Genomic DNA, 20,263 nt, shown 5'->3' on the forward strand with positions numbered 1-20,263 from the left:
GTGGGTGTCTGAATACGCACATTCCTGCTGCGTGTCCGAGAAGTCAGGGGGATATCGGACACGTGATGGCAGGAATATGCACGTTTATCTTGCGTGTTGACTTCCCATAGGGTCGGAGCTTCCTGAGAAGCTCGTGACCGGAGCAGTTCATAACCCGAGCTGCTCCGTCCGTGGCCTTCGGATGTCATTCTCAGCTCCTGGGGCAACAAATGCGAGCTGGAAACAGGACCCCCTCGAGCTGACAAGGGCCCGTCCTGGAAATAGAGCCTCCGGCCTGCGGGAGCCTCGGACTAAATCAGGTTTAGTCCGAGGCTCGCCCTGCTAAACAGCCCGTGGGAAAACTAGGGCGTACAGATCCATAATTTATTTCATATTTAAGTTTATTACTTTAATGGCATTTTGAAAAAGGCCATATTAATTATTTATTTTTGAAAGTTAATTTTCTTAAAGTTAGATATATGGTAATGTCATGTTTTTATATTTTAAGTTTTAAAACCCCATATTTTTTAAAAGATCCCATATTATTGAGAGTTTCTTTTTGTTTGGGCTTACATATATAATTGGGCCACGACAACTGCGAGCCCAAGCCATAACCCAACCCAACAGCCTAATAAACCATCAGTTCCTAACCAGTATTACTGTCAAGGTTCGGCCTCTACCTTAACCAAGTTATGGCGCTGCGGTTTCTGAAGCTTCCCAATCACATCAGCACCTCTCGCAGTTGTACGACCAACTCAAGCTCCTTTTTCGTATCCAAATCCAATCTTCACAAACTTTCCGGTATATGTTCTCTCCCTTTAAATGATTGCTATTAATGCTGCCATTGTTTAACTCTGCCGCACTAATAGTCTTTTGAGCATTTTCACAAACACCTGGTGTCTTAGCTGATTTAAACTTGTTTTGTGGAGACATGTATGGAAATTAGACAAATGGGTTTTCTCTTTCCTTTGTATTACACTATGGTTCCCTCCTTAAATAATGACTTTTGTCCAGTGAGATGGGTCGGAGCTCAAATGCATACTCCGGTAAGAAGCTTTGCTGTTGCGAAATCGGCAAAGATTCAACCACCTAAAAAGTAAGTTTTCTTTTCCTGATTCGTTTCCACTGTCTAGTTTTTTTTTTTTGGTCCAACTCGTTCATGACTAGTCGGTGGTGGTTTCATATTGTAATGAGCATTTTGTAACTACATAATAAAGTAATATGAAATTGAACATGAACAATCAGTCATTTTGTCATAAGATTTTGGATATTTCATAAGTATTGGAAAGTTTATTTTGACTACTGAGTCACTGCTGTTGCATTTAGCTAGTGAACCCATCTAAGCCTATGTATAATATTGCTTTGTACTCAGTCTCTTTTATCATGACTAAGTTTGGCTAATGAAAGTTTTCAGGAAGAAAAGGCTTGATGAGATATGTGTTGAAAGGTTTCAACAATACAGCCGAACCTTCATACAGTCTTGGATATTACAAGGTGAGCTGTAAAAAACAACTACAATATACGCAGCCAGACCACACACACACAATTCCTTATGTTTTGATACTTTGTTTGGTAACGTCTTGGGATTTTGCATCATGAGTATTGTGTTAATATAGTGTAATCTGAATTTACCCCTAATTAATTCAAGAGAATCAAACAATAAATAGCCAAAGATTAGCAGAAGCGTACCGGAGTCCATTGAATCGATTGTACAAGGTTATGATCTTTCGAATTTGTAGTCAAAACGTTTGAGAACCTTGGTCTCTTGATGATAGGGATTCAAGAGTGAAAAGATACGTACTGCAAATTGGGGACCATTACCTCTTTATTAATGACTGACAAATCAGTAATTAATCTTTATTTACTATTTCTAATTTGGCCCTTCATTAAATCAGAAATTGCCTTTATGGTATCCACATATTAAAATCATGACAATCGTACCCTTAAGTCATAAACTTTATTCCAAAATAGACCACATAAATTTGACTCATTTATATAATGACCCAACACACATTTATACATACAATTGTGGCCCTGAATAAATTCCCAACAATCTCCCACTGGGCCACATATGTATACATATAAATGTGTTAACCTTATTGAGCTCATAACTTTGCCATCACAACCATAAGCGTGTGCAATCTCGTCCATTAACTATATCAACATAGGATCAAAGCAATTTTCGTTGTATCAATCACAACTAAACCCATCAATGGTCACATATATCGATACAGTTAAATGACATAGATCAATCATGATAATGTGGTATGGAAATTACATGCATGGTGATCTATTCATGTCAATTTTCAATTGGTCCTACTTTACTTTATAGAGATCAAAACTTTAGCTTAATGTACAAAGTGAAATAAACTGAATAACATAATTTTTGATCAGAAAAATATCCAATTATACAAGTTTCATGAAACACATAAAAAACACAAAGGATAATAAAGACAAACTCCCACTGAATCTAGATATCCTCATACTCTAAAACACCCATACGAGCAGTGTGCTCATGAAAGACCTTGGGAGGCAAACCCTTAGTAAGGGGGTCTGCAATCATGGAGTTTGTACCTAAGTGTTCTATACAAATCTGTCCACTCTGTACCCTTTCTTTTACAACAAGGAACTTGATGTCAATATGTTTTGACTTTGTCGAGCTCCTGTTGTTGCTGGAATACAATACAGCTGACTTATTGTCACAATACAACTTAAGTGGTCTTTCAATTCCATCCACAATGCGCAGCCCGGTGACAAAGTTTCTCAGCCATATACCATGGTTGGATGCCTCATAACATGCAACAAACTCTGCTGCCATGGTGGATGAAGCTATGAGTGTTTGTTTTGCACTCCTCCATGATATAGCTCCACCACCTAACAGATATATGTAGCCCGAAGTGGATCTCCTACTATCTTGGCATCCCGCAAAGTCGGAGTCAGAATATCCAATGATCTCAAAGTGATCTGACCTCCTATATGTGAGCATGTAATCTCTTGTTCTCTTCAAATATCTCATAACCTTTTTGGCTGCTTTCCAGTGATCAATTCCTGGATTGCTTAAGTATCTGCCTAATACTCCAACAATGTACGCTATATCCGGACACGTACAAACTTGAGCATACATTAGACTCCCAACAGCTGAAGCGTAGGGAATCTTTTGCATTTCTTGAATTTCAAGGCTTGCTTTAGGGCATTGCTTAAGACTAAATTTGTCTCCTTTAATGACAGGGGTATCACCTGGTCTACAATCTTGCATGCCAAACCTTTTGAGTACTTTATCGATATAGCTCTTTTGTGATAATCCAAGAATACCCCGAGAACGGTCTCGATGTATTTGAATTCCTAAAACAAAAGAGGCGTCACCAAGATCTTTCATCTCAAAATTTCTTGACAGAAATCGCTTGGTTTCGTGCAACATGCCTATATCATTTGTGGCAAGCAGTATGTCATCAACATACAAAACCAGGAAAACATGCTTACTCCCACTGAACTTGTGATACACACAATCATCAACAACATTCATCTCAAAACCAAACGAGAGAATCACTTGATGAAATTTGTGGTACCATTGACGGGAAGCTTGTTTGAGCCCATAAATGGATTTGGTCAATTTGCAAACCATCTTCTTTGGGTCTCCCGACACAGTTTTCAGGCTGCATCATATATATTGTTTCATCAATGTTTCCATTGAGAAATGCTATTTTCACATCCATTTGATGAAGCTCTAAATTATAATGTGCAACAAGTGCCATGATTGTCCTAAAAGAGTCCTTTGATGAAACTGGAGAAAAGGTCTCCTTAAAGTCAATCCCTTTCTTTTGAGTATATCTTTTTGCTACAAGACGAGCTTTATACCTTTTCACATTACCTTTTGAATCTCGTTTTGTCTTAAAAATCCATTTGCAACCAATCGGTTTCTTTCCTTCTGGTATTGGGACAAGCTCCCAAACTTTATTGTCTTGCATAGACTTGTACTCTTCATTCATTGCTTCAATCCAATTTTGAGAGTTAGAACTTTTCACGGCCTGATGAAAGTTGATTGGGTCATTTTCCATCATTCCATTGTCATCCTCATGTTCTTGAAGAAATATAATATAATCATCCGAAATAGCACTTCTCCTTTCTCTCGTGGATCTCCTTAATGACACTGGTTCTTGAGGTTGTTGAGTTTGTTCTTCTGGAACAATTTTCTCATTTGGAATAAGGGTTTGTTCAACATTGTCTTGTTGAGGTTCTGGATTCACTTCTTGATGAATGATAGGTGTAGGAACCTGAATATTGTCAAAAGTGATAGTAGAAATTGGGTTTGAATTCAATTCCTCCTCAAAAGCAATGTCTCTTACCTTATTTCTCCCCCCAAACTCAACATCCTCAAAAAATGTTGCAGTTCCTGTCTCAAAAATATTTCTAATTGTGGGATCATAAAACTTATAGCCCCTAGATCGCTCAGAATAACCAATAAAGTAGCTGCTCACTGTTTTGGAGTCCAATTTCTTTTCATGTGGCTTATAAGGCATTGCTTTAACTGGACATCCCCAAATGTGAAAGTGTTTTAGACTAGGTTTTCGACCTGTCCAAAGCTCATAAGGTGTTTTTGCAACTGCTTTAGTTGGTACTCGATTTAGAATGTAAGCTGCTGTCTTTAAAGCTTCTCCCCAGAGGGACTCAGGTAAGGTAGAATGAACAATCATGCTCCTTACCATATCCTTAAGAGTCCTATTGCGTCTTTCAGCTACACCATTCATGCTAGGTGATCCTGGCATGGTGTACTGTGGGACAATACCGCACTCCTCTAGGAATTTAGCAAACGGTCCTGGACGTTGTTCGCCTGAGCAATCACATCTACCGTAGTACTCACTACCACGATCGGATCTGACGTTTTTAATCCTTTTGTTGAGTTGATTCTCAACTTCAGCTTTATAAGCTTTGAACACATCCAGAGACTGTGACTTTTCGTGAATGAGATATAGGTACCCATAACGTGAGTAATCGTCTATGAATGATATGAAATATTGTTGACCATTCCATGATGTTGTAGGGAATGGCCCACAAATATCTGTATGAATCAATTCTAAGACATTTGTAGATCTGTTGGCACCTAATCTCTTAGTTTTTGTCTGTTTTTACTTGATACAATTGACACAAACATCAAAGTTTGTGAAATCAAGAGACTCTAAAATGCCATCAGCCACAAGACACTCAACTCTACCTTTTGAGATATGACCTAAGCGCTTATGCCATAATGAGGCTGAATTTTCCTTATTTAATATGCGTTTAGTACCACGTGATTCCACATGCAAGGTTTCATTATAGGATGCAATTGTTTCTAGCAAATAAAGGTTGTCATAAGCATTCAAGTAACCAGTTCCAACAACATTTGAATTTAAAGACAAACTAAATTGATTGTTTCCAAAAGAACAACAATATCCAAATTTGTCCAATAATGAAACAAAAACTAAATTCCGTCTAAAAGACGGTACAACAAAAGTGTCTTTTAAGTCCAAATAAAAACCAGTTTCTAATAACAACCTAAAATGCCCAATAGCTTCAACTTCTACCGATTGTCTATCGCCCACAAAGATGTGTCTTTCACCATCACTTAGCTTTCGGTAGTTCAGGCAACCCTGCATAGAAACACTTATGTGAGTAGTAGTACCAGAATCTATCCACCAAGTGTTTCGAGGTACTAAAGATAAATTAACCTCAGAACAGACCAAAGTAAGAAACATACCTTTCTTTGCACGCCATGCGTGATACTTGGTACAATTTTTCTTCACATGTCCAGGCTTGTTACAAAAGAAACAACCATCTGAATCCTTCTGTTGTTTCTTTTGGGCTGGACCCTTAGCAACTTCATTCTCAATTTTTCTTTTCTTGCCCTTATCTTTAAAAGCACTGGCCAAATGAGCACTTTCAGTTTTATCGTGCTTCAATCTTTTTTCCTCTTGCACACAGTGAGAAATGAGCTCATTTAGAGTCCATTTCTCCCTTTGACAGTTATATCTAATTTTGAATTGGTTAAACTGTGCAGGAAGCGATATCAAAACCATAAGAACAAGCAAATCCTCAGAAAGCTCGATCTTAAGTGCCTTAAGTTTTGAAGCAATTTGGTACATTTCCATAATGTACTCCCTAACATTTCCTCGACCCTTATACTTCATGGACATCAAGGAAGTCAGAAGTGAAGTCATTTCAGCCTTATCATTTCTAGCGAAACGTTTTTCAATTGCATCGAGGAAATCCTTGACCTTAGTGATCTCTTCAGATTTTGTGCCTCCGAAGGCTTCTGGAATGCATTGTTGCATGATCATTAGACTCATGTGATTAGAACGATCCCATCTCTCAAACTCCATCTTTTCATCAGGAGTGCTTTCTGCAGTGAGAGGTGAAGGTTGTTCTTGCCTTAATGCATAGTCTAATTCCATGCAACCAAGGTTTACAAGTAATTTCCCTTTCCAATTCTTGAAATTTGTCCCATTAAGCATGGGAATAGAGTTAATGTTGGCAGTTATTGTGGCAGGAGTAGATGAATTAACTGAATATATAACAAAATAACAAAACAAGCTCACATAAGAATCCATATAAAACAATAAAATTCAAATAATGGTTAATCCCATCTCAAGATACCAAATATAACATCAATATCAAGTCTTTGGACAATAATATTAACTATAAGTGATACTCTTGTTGTAGCGATCAAACATTGACAATGAGTTATGTCAAACAATATGCAATTTTTGGACTAACATATTGCTTGCACAAAATACCATATAATTGTCACACATTTATCACCACAGGTATGCATGAAATTCGGGCAAATACTAACTCACCTTTGGGTTCGTTAATAAATGCATGAATTACATACATACATACAATTATCTTAATATTTTAATTAAATTAATCTACACAAAAGTGATCACTTTGGTGATATTTTGTTTAAGTGATATTTTGTTTCAATTAATCTATTTAAAATATTAGATACTCTTAAGAAAATCTGAAACCAAATTTGAATATTAAGAGAGAATGTATAGGTCTAATATGGGGTAATCAAAAGAAACAGATCAATATCATATATATATATATATATATATATATATATATATATAGGGTGGCGCCTAAATTATAAGAGAGGAGATTTATTTCACACTACAGTGTGTCATGGTCATATTCTATGCGATCAATTAAGAACATATATAATTCTCATCTCTCTGTTAATGTTTTATTTGATTTAAACGCCTCCATCATATATATATATATATATATATATTTTACTGATACGCTGATATTGATTTTGGAATTGTATATATATATTGACAGTGTATTTACGAATATAAACTTCCTTACCACATCAATTGAATCAAGACCACATGAATTCCTAAATTCAAAAATAAATGAATTCTGACAACTTTTAAACTTCCTATATTCAACAAGAAACAATGATTATTCTCTACAAGTCAGTTAAGACTTGTCAAATAGAATATATGTAGATATAAATACTTTCACATGTACGCATATTTATATATATATATAATCTAAACTTTCAGTAAGCATATGCATATATATAATATTTGAATTTTCAGTACGCATATGTATATATATATAATCTGAACTTTCATGATGTGTGTTTGATAATAACGATTTGTAAAATAGATTATATATAAAACAAACCAAGTTATGCCATATATGTATATGCATAGAGGCTTATCACAATTTACAGAAAACAAAACAGAAGATCATAACAATATTATAGTAAATTCTCAAGAATTAATTTAGGGATGGCTCTGGTACCACATGTTAATATACTGTAATCTGAATTTAGCCCTAATTAATTCAAGAGAATCAAACAATAAATAGCCAAAGATTAGCGGAAGCGTACCGGAGTCCATTGAATCGATTGTACAAGGTTATGATCTTCCGAATTTGCAGTTAAAACGTTTGAGAACCTTAGTCTCTTGATGATGGGGATTCAAGAGTGAAAAGATACGTACTGCAAATTGGGGACCATTACCTCTTTATTATTAAATGACAAATCAATAACTAATCTTTATTTACTATTTCTAATTTGACCCCTCATCAAATTAGAAATTGCTTTTATGGTATCCACATATTAAAATCATGACAATCGTGCCCTTAAGTCATAAACTTTATTCCAAAATAGACCACATAAATTTGACTCATTTATATGATAACCCAACACACATTTATATATACAATTGTGGCCCTAAATAAATTCCCAACATATTGATTTGAAGCATTAGTTTTTTGATAACTTATTTGCTTTGTAAAAAGCTTCTTCTTCATTTACGGTCTTTTTTGCTTACTCTTCTAGTGATGTAGGTAAAGTATTTGTGGACGGGAAGGTAGTCAATAAAGCTGGAACACCTATTCCTGATAAGGCTGTTGTTGAGATAAAGGCTGAAGTGCCCAAATATGTATGTAGGTGATTACTTCTTGTAACGTCCATCTCATTGTTTTGTCACCTGAAATCCCATTTCTGCAATAGCACAACATCGGTAGCAAATCTAGTAATGTTTAAGTTATTGTTCTTTATATTTTACAGAGCAGGACACAAGTTAGAGGCTGCCATTGAAAAGTTGGGTGTTGATGTTTCTGGCAAAGTAGCTCTTGATTCTGGGTTGTCCACTGGAGGATTTACCGACTGTTTACTTCAGTATGGTGCATCATTTGTTTATGGGGTTGATGTTGGTTATGGACAGGTAAAAATAAAAGGGCGTGTGTTATATGGTATAGGCATTAGCTTCTTTTAAATTAAATCGTATGGATATGAAACTGAAACTTTCTTCAAGCAGAAAAGAGGGATGTAGTTATCTCACAGTGATGGTGTTTATCCACCATCTAATATGCTCTTTATATTTAGTGTTTCTAAATTGTTTATGAATGGATGATCTTTTCCTTAGGTGGCTGACAAAATTCGAAAAGATGAACGTGTTTGTGTAATAGAAAGGACAAATTTACGATACCTTTCTGAACTCCCCCAAAAGGTTGATTTGGTGACTCTAGACCTCTCATTCATCTCTATTCTCCTGGTAAGATTTTAAATAGTGCTGAAGGTACCATTGCTTTATGTCGGCTTATTTAAGTCTCACTTTTCTTCCCATGAAACTGTGATGTGATTACGTTTGTGTTCTTTTAGAGTTTTTTTTCCCTGTTTCTTTGCGAGTTTCTTTACCTCATATAGATATGAGTGAGATTTAAACAACATCTCATCCTCTATTTTGATTGTTATTAATTGTGGTTTGCCATTTTCTCCATGTTGTTGGCCTTATTGTATATGGTCTATATTCACTTCTTTTACTTTGGAAGCAGGTTATGCCTGCTGTACTTAATGTGATGAAGGAAGAGGCGAGTTTAGTGACTTTGGTAAAACCTCAATTTGAAGCCCAGAGATCACAGGTAAGAGAATTTATTTTATTCCACTCTTCTTTTGACACTGCATTAGAAACCCATAAGGGTTAATTTCTTATGACAAAGAAACATCCTAAGAGCAATGACCTTACTAAAATTATTCTGCCAATAAAAAATAATAATAATTTTTAAAAACATCTAATAAGTTTAAGTTACTTGAGGCTAGCTCAAGTGGTTGGATGTGTAAGTGAGTGGGAAACGGGTGGGGTTCTAATCTCCATTGTATTAAAAAAAACTAACAAGTCTAAGGGCAAATACATATATTTTAACTGAATTCCAATTTATTTTTATACATTTTGTAGGTAGGAAAAGGTGGGATTGTAAAAGATCCACTTGTTCATCAAGAGGTATGCACTATTATTACACCATGTTAGTTTCTTAATCTTCTATCAACAAAACCGCTTAATCTTCTATCAACAAAACCTATTGTAATCTTATTATTTTTTTCCAGTAACATTTATCTATTTGTATTCGAAACATCTGGTCTCCAATATATAATGCAAACTGCATCTTAATACCGCAACATTGTCATTTTCATTTTCAACTCATTCTTAAATTATTTTTTCCCTATTTAAATCATGTTAAGAACTCACTTTGTTGTTGGTGGAACCTTTCTCTTGTTTTATTTATTTATTTATATTTTAAAAGGATGAAATAGAAATTGATTTTGACTTATGAGTGGGATAATGTTGTATAGGTTCTTGATAAGATTATCAAAGGAGTAGAGAATAATGGATTCTCCAGCAAAGGGTGGATCGAGTCTCCTCTTAAAGGTGCAGAGGGCAATACAGAATTTCTGGTTCACTTTATTAGAACAACTGAGCAAAATGCAGAATGATTTCTAATACTAGTGTATTTTACATTTGGTTTGAACTTTATTTACAAAATATGAATGCAATGCAAGTATCTGATAAAAAAATTCAGTTCACTTTATTGTTTCTTTCAATTAGAATTTGAAAGTAGTAGCACAAAAAAAAAATTACTTCAATGCAAGCACAAGAATAGGTTCAGTTAGGAATAAGATTGCTATTTTTTGCCCCTATAATACTAATCTCTTAACATAATTCTTAGAAACAGATTATTGCACTCTAATGTTCGATCATAAGTGATCTTGATGATTGAACAGTTCAGGCGGGATTCTAATACCAAATACTTGGCCAACTACTGATAGCCATGAAAACAGGTATAGTTCAATTGATACACCATGTTTGGCTAGACTAGTGTCACTTTGAAAAAGCAGCTTCATCCACTCGCTCGTCCCACATGGATGTAACTTGTACCATGGTCTGTTCAAGTATGGATGCTCCTGTATTTGATTCGAATATTAGAATAGCGAACACAAACTAGAGCAAAAAACATTTGATGAGTAAAAATGTACCTCCTGAGTTATGAAGGTCCATTTCGATTCGACCAAAACCTTGGCTGAGGATGAAGGCAAGTCCTTTTCAATTTCATCCAGTTCCAAGGGTTGCCCATCTGAAAATTCTAAACATTATGACACTAGAATACCTCAAGCAATGGATTCTTAGTTTTCCAATTAATAAATATAACATTCTAGCATTACCAGTCAAGTAAGCACGAAAGTATAGCACTGGAACTCGATATGAAGCACTGTACACTATGTGGAAATCATAGGAATGTACTCCACCAACACTATTACTGCTTTCAACCTTGAAAATAAAATCAAAGATTATTATTAAACATCATAACTTAACCAAATATACTTTCATTATAGGAACAGTGGCATGAATTGGAATAGAAGGATAATGAGATTTGTGTACCAATGTCGCATTATCAACAAATTCCTCTTCCTCAGAGAAAGTAAACTCTTCTTTCCTAGACTGAGAAGTTAGCTCATCAAGATTCTCCTATATTATGAATTACAACAAAATAAAAATCATCAAAACCAAAAATTTGAGTAACTGTTTATAATAGAACCCTTTTTTTAAATATCACTTTGCAAAATGGCTGAGAATTTTCAAGTGTTCAGTGTGTGGAAATATCAATTTGAAAAGAAAAAAAAAACTGTAAACGACAGTTAATAGAGAAAACGACGAATGTATTTAAAAGAAGAATCTACGTCTACCTGAGAAGGCCCATCTTTGTGTGTTAAGTCGGGAAGGCACAGCTTCTCTAGAACTAAGTATCCATTGATCTGAGAGAAAACAAACACAATTTAAAGCAAGGGACCCATGTCCATGGCAGCATTGAGTTTCCTACATGAACAAACTTAGGAGGGTTTTATTAAAGCAGGACTAACTTGATGAGAGGGAGCAAGACCCAGGTGTTGTTTCGGAGAAGGGACCCATGTCCATGGCGGCATTCTCGGATTCAATCTATTCCATCTCTCCATAAACGCTCGACCAGCTGTGTAGAAATCACGCGACGAGATTGCTCCGCCCCATGAGTAAACATCCATAATCGAAATTATGATTGTTTGCAGGTCGGAGAGGAAAGAGGTTGGTTTTATGATTCTGGATCGTTTTTCAGTGATTGTTGTCGTTTAGTGTATGTGTCTAGTCGTATTAAAGACGAACTTGGTACAACATGTCGTTGTCTTCGATATTTTTGGACTTTCAACGGTGAAATATTAAGACTAAATAAATGAAAAGGTATACTTGGTACAATTTACAATGTAAATATTTTACGTAAATGCCAAGAAAGGCAAGAGTTACTGCACTAATGACAGATATTACACAACTCTACTACTGAACAGTTCTGTCAAAATTGAGGCAACAAGGTTAGAAGCTTCATTTTGAGGGCTTTGATGGAGTTGGGGAGGACGGAGGTTTCAAATCTGGATACTGTTCCAAATAAGAAAAAAAACGAGTCATTAACAAATGAAAAATATAGAACTGAAAAGTATTTACAAGTTTTTCAAACCAACACATACACTATGTTTTAACAAATTGAGAGAGAGAGAGATAACATACATTGGGGTAAGGGGAGGATGATTTGGCACCATTTTTGGTTGTTAAAATGGACTCTGTGGTCTTAGCTACATGTCCCCGATCGCTACCTTGATTGTCTGCTGTGGAACCAGGTCTAGTAGAGGTGACCTTATTTTCATCTTCACTATTCCCAATAACTCCATTCGTTACAGGTTCTTCTGACTGTTTAATCTTCCTCTTTTTGGGATAGATATGTGTAGAAGGTGGCAAAAGAGTTTCTTGTATTTCCTGAATAAGAAAGAAAGCATAGCAAATATGTTAGAATCCATTCTAATATCCTAAATATGGTCAGTGAGATTGAGTGACCATAAAACTTGTTACTCAAAATTCTTTTCTTAGAATTTTTGAATTATGGAGGTAGTGAGCGCTCAGAAGGTTTAATATTAGCTATCATTTGCTTTTATTTTTGCACATATAAGCATTGTGTGCATTGTATGAGTACATTAATCACTGGAGGTAAATATATTTTTGGCCTTAAATTTGTGATAATCCTACAGTTTTATTCCGCATTCATATAGGATTTTATTTAATCTTTCAAAATAACAATATAAAGCTGTCCCAATCACTAAATCTCTGAATGTGCGAAACAGTGAAACTGATGCAAAGTTTAGAATATGGAAAGAAAAAGATAACATAAAAGAGTTAGGAAGCTTACTATCCACCCCTTTTTGCCTGCAATTCCGTTTTTGATTGCATAAGCCGCTTTGAATCCATTCTTGAACAATAATTCAGCCACTTTCAGGGAATTGCCATCCAGGCTAATTTACACAACAAATCCTCTCATATCAATCCAAAAGTTCAAATAAATAAATAAAACACAAGAAGAACTGGGAAAACTCCAACGAACCAACATGTGTACACATATAGATGTGAAAACACAAACATATACGCGTCCATACAAAGTTCCAAGTTTTGAACAAGCATATTATCTTCTCATCAAATTAAAGAACAAACTTTGAAAAACAGAACCAATTTTTTTTTATCCAATGATAAAAGAACCATATTCAAACTTACTTGTCCAGAATACAGATAACAGTATTTGCTGGGTCTTTGAAGTTTTCCAAAACCTTCTTTATAAACCCATCTGTGTCATCCTCTGAAAATTGAACTTGCACTACGCTCTTATTTATGATCTTCAAATTTGGGGACTTGAGATACCTCAAACTCTTCTGGTCCCTAATGTCCAAGAGCTGCACATTTGGGTCGTCTCGCAGTTTTCTAAAGGCATCAATGGCGTATATGAACTTGTATTTTCTGAAATACTCTTGGGTTAAAGGTATAACAACCAACCAAATGAAAGTACACCCAGCAACAAAAAAAGGGTATCTGTTAAAAAAATTATCAATTGTGACTAAGAGTGCTTCCAAGTCGATTTTGTTTGCTGAAACTTGATCAGTTGAGGAGGAGACTAGAGATTCAGACGCAAAACATGGAGGAGTATAATTATTGGTAATAAGCTCAGTGAGCACAAAATAGAAGTGGGTTTTAGCTAATGTTTGAGAAAATGGAAACCTTTTGAGAAGAAAGTGATTAGTTTGAAGATGGTTTGAAGGGGGGTCAGTGTTTGGTTGATGGATGTTATCGGAGGAAGAAGACAAATGGGTTTGAAGAGAATTGGAAAGATGAAGCTGAGAAGTTGATGAAGAAGAAGAAGGAATGAGCGTTTGGAGAAATAAGCGTGGTTTAGAGTTGATAGGATTCTGGGTTTTAAGATGGTTTTGGAGAGGAGGAGAACCGAAGAACACAGTCGAAAGAGACTCCATGGATGACAATGAGAGAGAGAGGATAAAGAATGACAATGGGTTGGGCTCTTGCCCAACCAATAGGAAAACAACACGATCTCTCGCATGCTTTTTTATTTATAATTGGACAATAATAAAAAAATAATCCCCTCGTTAATTATTATTTTTATTTTAGATAATAGATTGTGAGTAGTTATGTTGTCGTATTCTTGTTGAATTGTGGTTTTGAAACATTATTGTCGTTTCTCGAAAGCTATATTATTTATAAAGGAAATTTGCGGCAAAATGACTTCAATTATGCATTATTCATTTGGGATATTTATGACAGAAATCTTTAAATTATTACATTTGTAGCACTTAAGTAACCCTATTTATTTTTTTGCCAATAAAAGTACATTTTGTCCTTATTTTATTGCAGTCGTCAGTTCCAACCGTTAAGTGTATTTGTGACATGTTAGTGAAAGTACCAAATTAAATGAATATTTATGGTGAAAGTACTTAATTTAATAGATTTGTGCGACAAAACTACCCAAAAAACAAGATATTTGCAGCAAAGAGTAATGATATGTGCACCTAAGATATACACTCAAACATTACACACAGTGATGTGGCAGTTTAGTTTAGCCAATAGTACCTAGGTTATAAGCAAATTTGACATCACGTGATGGATTTGACGACAAAATAAACAACTGGAACAAAATATGGACGGAATGTACTTTCACCAGCAAAAAAATAACTTAAGTACTTACGTAATTGTTGGGCCCAAAAGGCTTTTCCGCTTTAAGTAAATTAAAACGGGTTGTTTTGGCCCTGCAGAGGCTCCGAAGTCAGAAGTTGTGGGTCAAAGGCGATCTGCGCCTTTCACCTCTGTACATTTAATTGATCCAAATGCATTTTGGAGGGAAATTCAATTATTCCTCCCACCAATCAGGGAGACAGCTTAACCAACTAACAACCTCACATTTTTGTTCTATAAATATTGAACTCTTATTCAAATGAAGGATCGAGAATCTAACTTAGGCATCAGAGTGTCTTTCTTGCAGGTCACCCAACAGTTCAACGATCGGCAAAGTAATCTTCATCATCGGAAAAGGAACTGAGAATCAGAATTCGTTGGCAAGCTCCAACTATAGAAAGGCAAAGTTGTTGCATCAACAAATTGGTGCCGTCTGTGGGAAACCTATTCCCTCTTTAACCGTATCGTCAAATCAAGAAATCTTTCCTTGCAATCAAGATTCACCCGAACACAAAAGCCATGCTGCCGAAGAGCAACGGAGCACCAGGTACCGTCGCCCAAGTTGCCCCAACAACGGATGTAGGCGACCAAATCAACAGGATGTGTCGACTGCTGGAAACTAGTCAGCAAAGATCCGATGAAGCTATCAAGACACTGACCGAAGCTCAGGCCAGGCTAAAAGCTGAGATCGCCGAATTGCGAAAAGAAAATGAAGCCATACGAAGGGCCCAAGACAAAGAAAATCTCCATCTTGAAAGGACTGGAGCTCCGATCGTCCAGGTCGACTCCCCTAGGAGGAACACACTCCCCGTCAGAGAAGGGTCCCAAGGCCCTTTGCCATCCTCTCTAACTCGTCTTCACCAGGGGGCTGAGGAGCAACGGGCGGTACACTGCAAAGCACATGGCGAGCCGGTGCAGATCCCATGAGAACAACCCAACCAAATGTTGGTTTTTATTGATCAAATCAGAGATTATGCGCAGCGGAACAACAATCAAATTGTCAAATTAATCCCATAAGATTTCTAGATCTACTTCTTCACACTCACATATATATATTGAATTAAGGACAATAATAGAAAAAATTACCTCAGATCCTTCCTTGCTGCTATCTTTTCGTATGGCTGAATCCTTGAGATCTCACACCAAGATCTTCCAAAATGTTCTGAGGCACACAAAGAACGAGTGTGGGCTCGCTATACAAATAATATGCAATAACTATTTATCAGATGTTCTCAACACATGAGATCTGATAAAGTTTTGGACCTAGGTTTTGTGAAGAACAATAACCTTTGTTTTTGTCACTGTTCTCTTTTCTCTGAGAGAATCCTAGATATTTTTCTATCCCTGAAAAATTACGTTCTGTGAAAACTGATATCCAATATTTAATAATATCCAATATATTAAAATATTTGTTATTTTAAACAAATTCAAAATAATTGATCAGTTATCAGATTTTTGTTTAAATAATAATATTTTAATCATATTAAAATATCTCATTATTTATTTAATATTTAAATAACTAAAATTGTGGAATCAAGAGACTAAGTCCATCTCTTATGCGTGTAGCACAGTGCCTGTGCACTGTGCCACACGTGTACCACATGCCTGTGCAGGCATATGATTTTTCCCAATTTTTATTATTATTTAAATACCAAAAATCACAAAAATAAATTAATTCAAAATTAATTATATTTTTGATAAATCAAATAATTAATTAATTCTTAATTAATTAATTACACATAATTAAACAATAATTATGTTTGATACATAGAAAAATATTTTACTTATCACATAAGTCCTTTTTGCCCATTTTTGCATTTGCTTTTGACAGTGATTGTTTGAGCCATTTCGGGGACCATGGACCTATAACATTAAGCTCCAATAAATTGAAACTAAATAATTAAACTCTTTAATTATAATAGTTAATTTATTAATTATGATATTACTCCACTATAAATTCATAATTGCACTCTTTATGTTATAGATATACTTTTACAGAAATCTTTTTCTTAAGTCGTCCATTGATATAACCATCTTACAATAGTTCAACCCTCTAATTAATTAGTTCATAAATTAGAATGGGAGAATTACCATTTAACCTTTCTAATTTACTTCTTATTCCTTAAGTACCATTAATTCACTAGTGAATAATTAATCTATAATCTAATTATAGATTTGAGCTCAAAATCATTCAGTTCCAGAATTAACCCTTAAGGGAACTAATATACGATCCGTTAGGAAAGATTAGATTTTGTATTGTTGATACATATTCCCAACCATCCATGATATTAAATCTCCAAAACAAAAGTCATTAGCCTCATTCTTTGAAGAGACCTTAACGAATGAATCAAAAGATTTAATAAACATGAACAGGAGTTCATGAACACTCAGGATTTGGGTTGATCTATAAATGATCATCTGTTATGATATGAATTACAAGTCTTTATTGTTAAATGGTTTTTGAATAAAGACTTTAATTCATATCGGTCAATGTCATATATAATCATATTATATAAAGCACCTTTACCGAGATGTCTTTCCACATCAATAATCTGAATCTAGATTATTTGTATCATTATGATACTCAGTAAACCGTACTTACAACTCCAATTAAAGAATTCCATAACTTTAATTTGTTGTTGTTGACTATTTTTATTCATTCATGTGACCTTAATTCTCTCGTACTAATACAAGATCACATCCTCAATAATGAATATGGAATTTTTTTGATATTTACAAAATTATTCAAACAATAATTTAACAATCTAAATATGACAATAATAATAAACCATTGTATTTATTTATTCATAGAAAAAACAAATGTCTTTACATGCTTTTAGGACACACTCCTAACACCAGACGCTGAGAAGGGGCCCCAGCAGACCCAAGCACGGACCACGCGAGATACACCAGCCGAGGAGCGTATCCCCTCTGTCCGGTTCTTGGACAGTTGGAAAGAAGAGATGCTGCGAGAAGTGATGTAGAAGTTCTCGAACGGAAGGTCTATCCACGCTACTGATCACATGGATTTGGTTTCAAGGACCACCGAAAGATCGCCTTTTGTAGAGTGGATACAGAACGAGCCCAAACCATGGGACTTCGTAATCCCTCCACTGCCCGCATTTAATGGAAAAGGAGATCCACTCAATCATCTATTCCAATTCCAGTAGAAGATGGCCTTGTAAGCCATACAATGCAAAGTTTTCTCCATAACTTTTTCTGGACCAGCCCTGCTATGGTTCAGGCAGTTGAAGCTGTTGGAAAAAGCTTATACATGATTTTTATTTATTTTTATGTATATCTAATATTAAACAAATTAATACGAGATAGCCTAAAACATGTTTCTAAAATTGAATTCAAAGAGAAACAAAAAATAGAATACTTACAGCATACGCAGCGGAATTAAAGAGTCCTTCCTTCAGTTTCTCTAACTCTTGTATCCTTTCTGTCGCAGAGTATTATCAAGAAACTGAACCGATCTTCTATTTTCTTCACAATCTTCCAATGTATCCTTAGAACCACCTAGACTAGTGTGGGCAATTCTCAACACATGAGATAGATATAGAGAGAAGAAGAGAAAATAACAAAGAGGTTTAGAAAAGGACTTGTGTTTAGAGAGAATCTAAAACTATCAGAAAATCTGACTTGTGACTTATCAAACTTCTGTTTTGACTTCTCTCTAAGCACTCCTTTTATAGACTCAATTAGGCCATTTAATTTAATTAAAAAATCAATAAAATAATAGCCATTTTGAAGCCCTAGGTCGAAATTATCATGGGCTATAGGCCCGTGAAATTTCCCATTTGATTATAAGCCCATTGGACTTAAAATCAAGGCCTGTATTATTTTCTATTGATTTAATTAATTAAATAATTATTTAATTCCTTTATCAAATTAATTATTTATAATTTGAACCTTGATTTAAATTTATTTATTAATTTAGATACCAATTTATCTTAATTAATAAATCTGCCATAATTTATCTTTTATTCTCAAAATTACACAATTCTGTGAAACTATCCAAAATTGACCTGGTCAACTTTGATAATTCTAATTGATGATTAAATCAATTAATTGAGACTATCTAGATGATTTTATCCAAGGTACAATGGGAACCATGGGCCTATGAAATCAAGCTCCAATAAGTTATCATAAATCTAACAAATAAATTTACTAACTTATTAATTCCTCGTGACTCCACTATAGACTCGGAATTGCACTCTTGAATTCATAGAACGCTCTATAACAAATATAGATACGCTATTAATTATCCATTGTTACAACAATAATTGACACTCAATCCTCTATAGACGGTCTACAATGAGATAGGACTAAAATACTGTTTTACCCCTCATTGTATTTTATCCTTAAAACACTTAGTTCCTTGTAAATGATATTTCAGTAAACTAATTTAATTACTGAAATGAGATCTCTATCATTTAACACCTTGAACCAAACTAAAAGGAAACCATCGTTTCACTTCTTCATCAGAAGCTATAGATGTTCATATCTATGATTAACACTCCCACTCAATTATACTACCGAGTTCCAAAGATGTAAGTATGGGCTAGTCCGTAGGGTAAGCTGGTAACGAACAAGTCAAAGAACTCAAATAATATAATCAGTTAGAATACTAACCACTCAGAATTGAGATTGAATTGACCTATGGTCAACTATATGATATGACTAGAATAGATAATAACGGTATGTTTACTTATCTTATCAACTGTCAATATCGGTCCAGTCCGATGTAACAAATACATCCGATCTTATCTACTTTGCTAATGTTCTGGAAAGAACACAACACTGTAATGTGTAAGTAGATCATATCGTAGATTGGCAAATTAGTGTAAATCCAGTGCACTGACTAATCTTAGGACTAACTTATTTTGAACATATAATCATATTTATATTCCACTGTGATTACGTCACTATAAATAAGATTAGCTATATGCTCGAGATTTAATAGAATTTTATATTAAACAAATAATCATGAAAATAAAACATGTGAGCAAAGTGATTGACCAAGTCAAAAAATGATTTCTATTCTTTTATTGATAATAAAATGAGATTACAAAGAATTTGAGTTTTAATTAGGGCATAAAACCCTAACAGAAACCTGGTTTTGTCAACGGTTTCGATGATCTTCGCAAAGCCTTTCTCCAACAGTATAATGCTAACCGCAAAGCACCAAGAACGATGGCAGATCTCTACCGAATTGAGCAAGTCGAAAATGAACACCCAAGGTCATACCTACAATGTTTCATCGACCTCGTACATCAGATCCACGATATCGATCCAGTCACCGCGGCTAACCTCTTCATAAAAATCCTACAGGTGGGGCCCCTCCTACACGAAAACCTCACCATGACGCCACCATATGACATGGCTGAAATCCATATCCGCGCTGAAGGCGTCTTTAGGGTTCT

The 20,263-nt window shown here is 35.0% G+C and overlaps 3 protein-coding genes across 3 annotated transcripts; 1 reads left to right on the forward strand and 2 right to left on the reverse strand.

Moving 5' to 3' along the window:
- Nucleotides 1–627: 627 nt before the first annotated feature.
- On the forward strand, nt 628–10,333 carry LOC133786163 (uncharacterized). Its single transcript, XM_062225374.1, has 9 exons — nt 628–780; nt 994–1,075; nt 1,394–1,473; nt 8,317–8,419; nt 8,540–8,696; nt 8,898–9,026; nt 9,307–9,393; nt 9,708–9,752; nt 10,103–10,333. Exons 1-9 carry the CDS (start codon nt 672–674, stop codon nt 10,241–10,243), a joined length of 933 nt encoding a protein of 310 aa, XP_062081358.1. The 5' UTR covers nt 628–671; the 3' UTR covers nt 10,244–10,333.
- Nucleotides 10,334–10,370: 37 nt separating this feature from the next.
- On the reverse strand, nt 10,371–11,840 carry LOC133786170 (ubiquitin-like-conjugating enzyme ATG10). Its single transcript, XM_062225382.1, has 6 exons — nt 11,666–11,840; nt 11,492–11,560; nt 11,187–11,273; nt 10,970–11,075; nt 10,784–10,881; nt 10,371–10,711 (listed from the first exon to the last, which is right to left on the reverse strand). The coding sequence occupies exons 1-6, from the start codon at nt 11,822–11,824 to the stop codon at nt 10,505–10,507; spliced, it is 726 nt and encodes a 241-aa protein (XP_062081366.1). The 5' UTR covers nt 11,825–11,840; the 3' UTR covers nt 10,371–10,504.
- A 150-nt stretch (nt 11,841–11,990) lies between these two features.
- LOC133786157 (rhodanese-like domain-containing protein 4A, chloroplastic) lies at nt 11,991–14,174 on the reverse strand. Its single transcript, XM_062225370.1, has 4 exons — nt 13,371–14,174; nt 13,012–13,114; nt 12,339–12,584; nt 11,991–12,209 (listed from the first exon to the last, which is right to left on the reverse strand). Exons 1-4 carry the CDS (start codon nt 14,117–14,119, stop codon nt 12,156–12,158), a joined length of 1,152 nt encoding a protein of 383 aa, XP_062081354.1. The 5' UTR covers nt 14,120–14,174; the 3' UTR covers nt 11,991–12,155.
- Nucleotides 14,175–20,263: the final 6,089 nt, after the last annotated feature.

This window comes from Humulus lupulus, chromosome 1 (assembly GCF_963169125.1).
Source record: "Humulus lupulus chromosome 1, drHumLupu1.1, whole genome shotgun sequence".
Taxonomy (NCBI): Eukaryota; Viridiplantae; Streptophyta; class Magnoliopsida; order Rosales; family Cannabaceae; genus Humulus; species Humulus lupulus.

Excerpts from the sequence above, each read along its gene's own strand:
- LOC133786163 (XM_062225374.1), top strand. The coding sequence starts at position 672 with ATGGCGCTGCGGTTTCTGAAGCTTCCCAATCACATCAGCACCTCTCGC. Across the intron at positions 8,420-8,539 it reads GTGCCCAAATATGTATGTAG|AGCAGGACACAAGTTAGAGG; the intron begins GTGATTACTTCT and ends TATATTTTACAG. Across the intron at positions 9,753-10,102 it reads ATCCACTTGTTCATCAAGAG|GTTCTTGATAAGATTATCAA; the intron begins GTATGCACTATT and ends AATGTTGTATAG.
- LOC133786170 (XM_062225382.1), bottom strand. The coding sequence starts at position 11,824 with ATGGATGTTTACTCATGGGGCGGAGCAATCTCGTCGCGTGATTTCTAC. Across the intron at positions 11,561-11,665 it reads GTCTTGCTCCCTCTCATCAA|ATCAATGGATACTTAGTTCT; the intron begins GTTAGTCCTGCT and ends GTTTTCTCTCAG. Across the intron at positions 11,274-11,491 it reads ACAAAGATGGGCCTTCTCAG|GAGAATCTTGATGAGCTAAC; the intron begins GTAGACGTAGAT and ends TTCATAATATAG.
- LOC133786157 (XM_062225370.1), bottom strand. The coding sequence starts at position 14,119 with ATGGAGTCTCTTTCGACTGTGTTCTTCGGTTCTCCTCCTCTCCAAAAC. Across the intron at positions 13,115-13,370 it reads GTTATCTGTATTCTGGACAA|CCTGGATGGCAATTCCCTGA; the intron begins GTAAGTTTGAAT and ends TGTGTAAATTAG. Across the intron at positions 12,585-13,011 it reads CAGGCAAAAAGGGGTGGATA|GAAATACAAGAAACTCTTTT; the intron begins GTAAGCTTCCTA and ends TTTCTTATTCAG.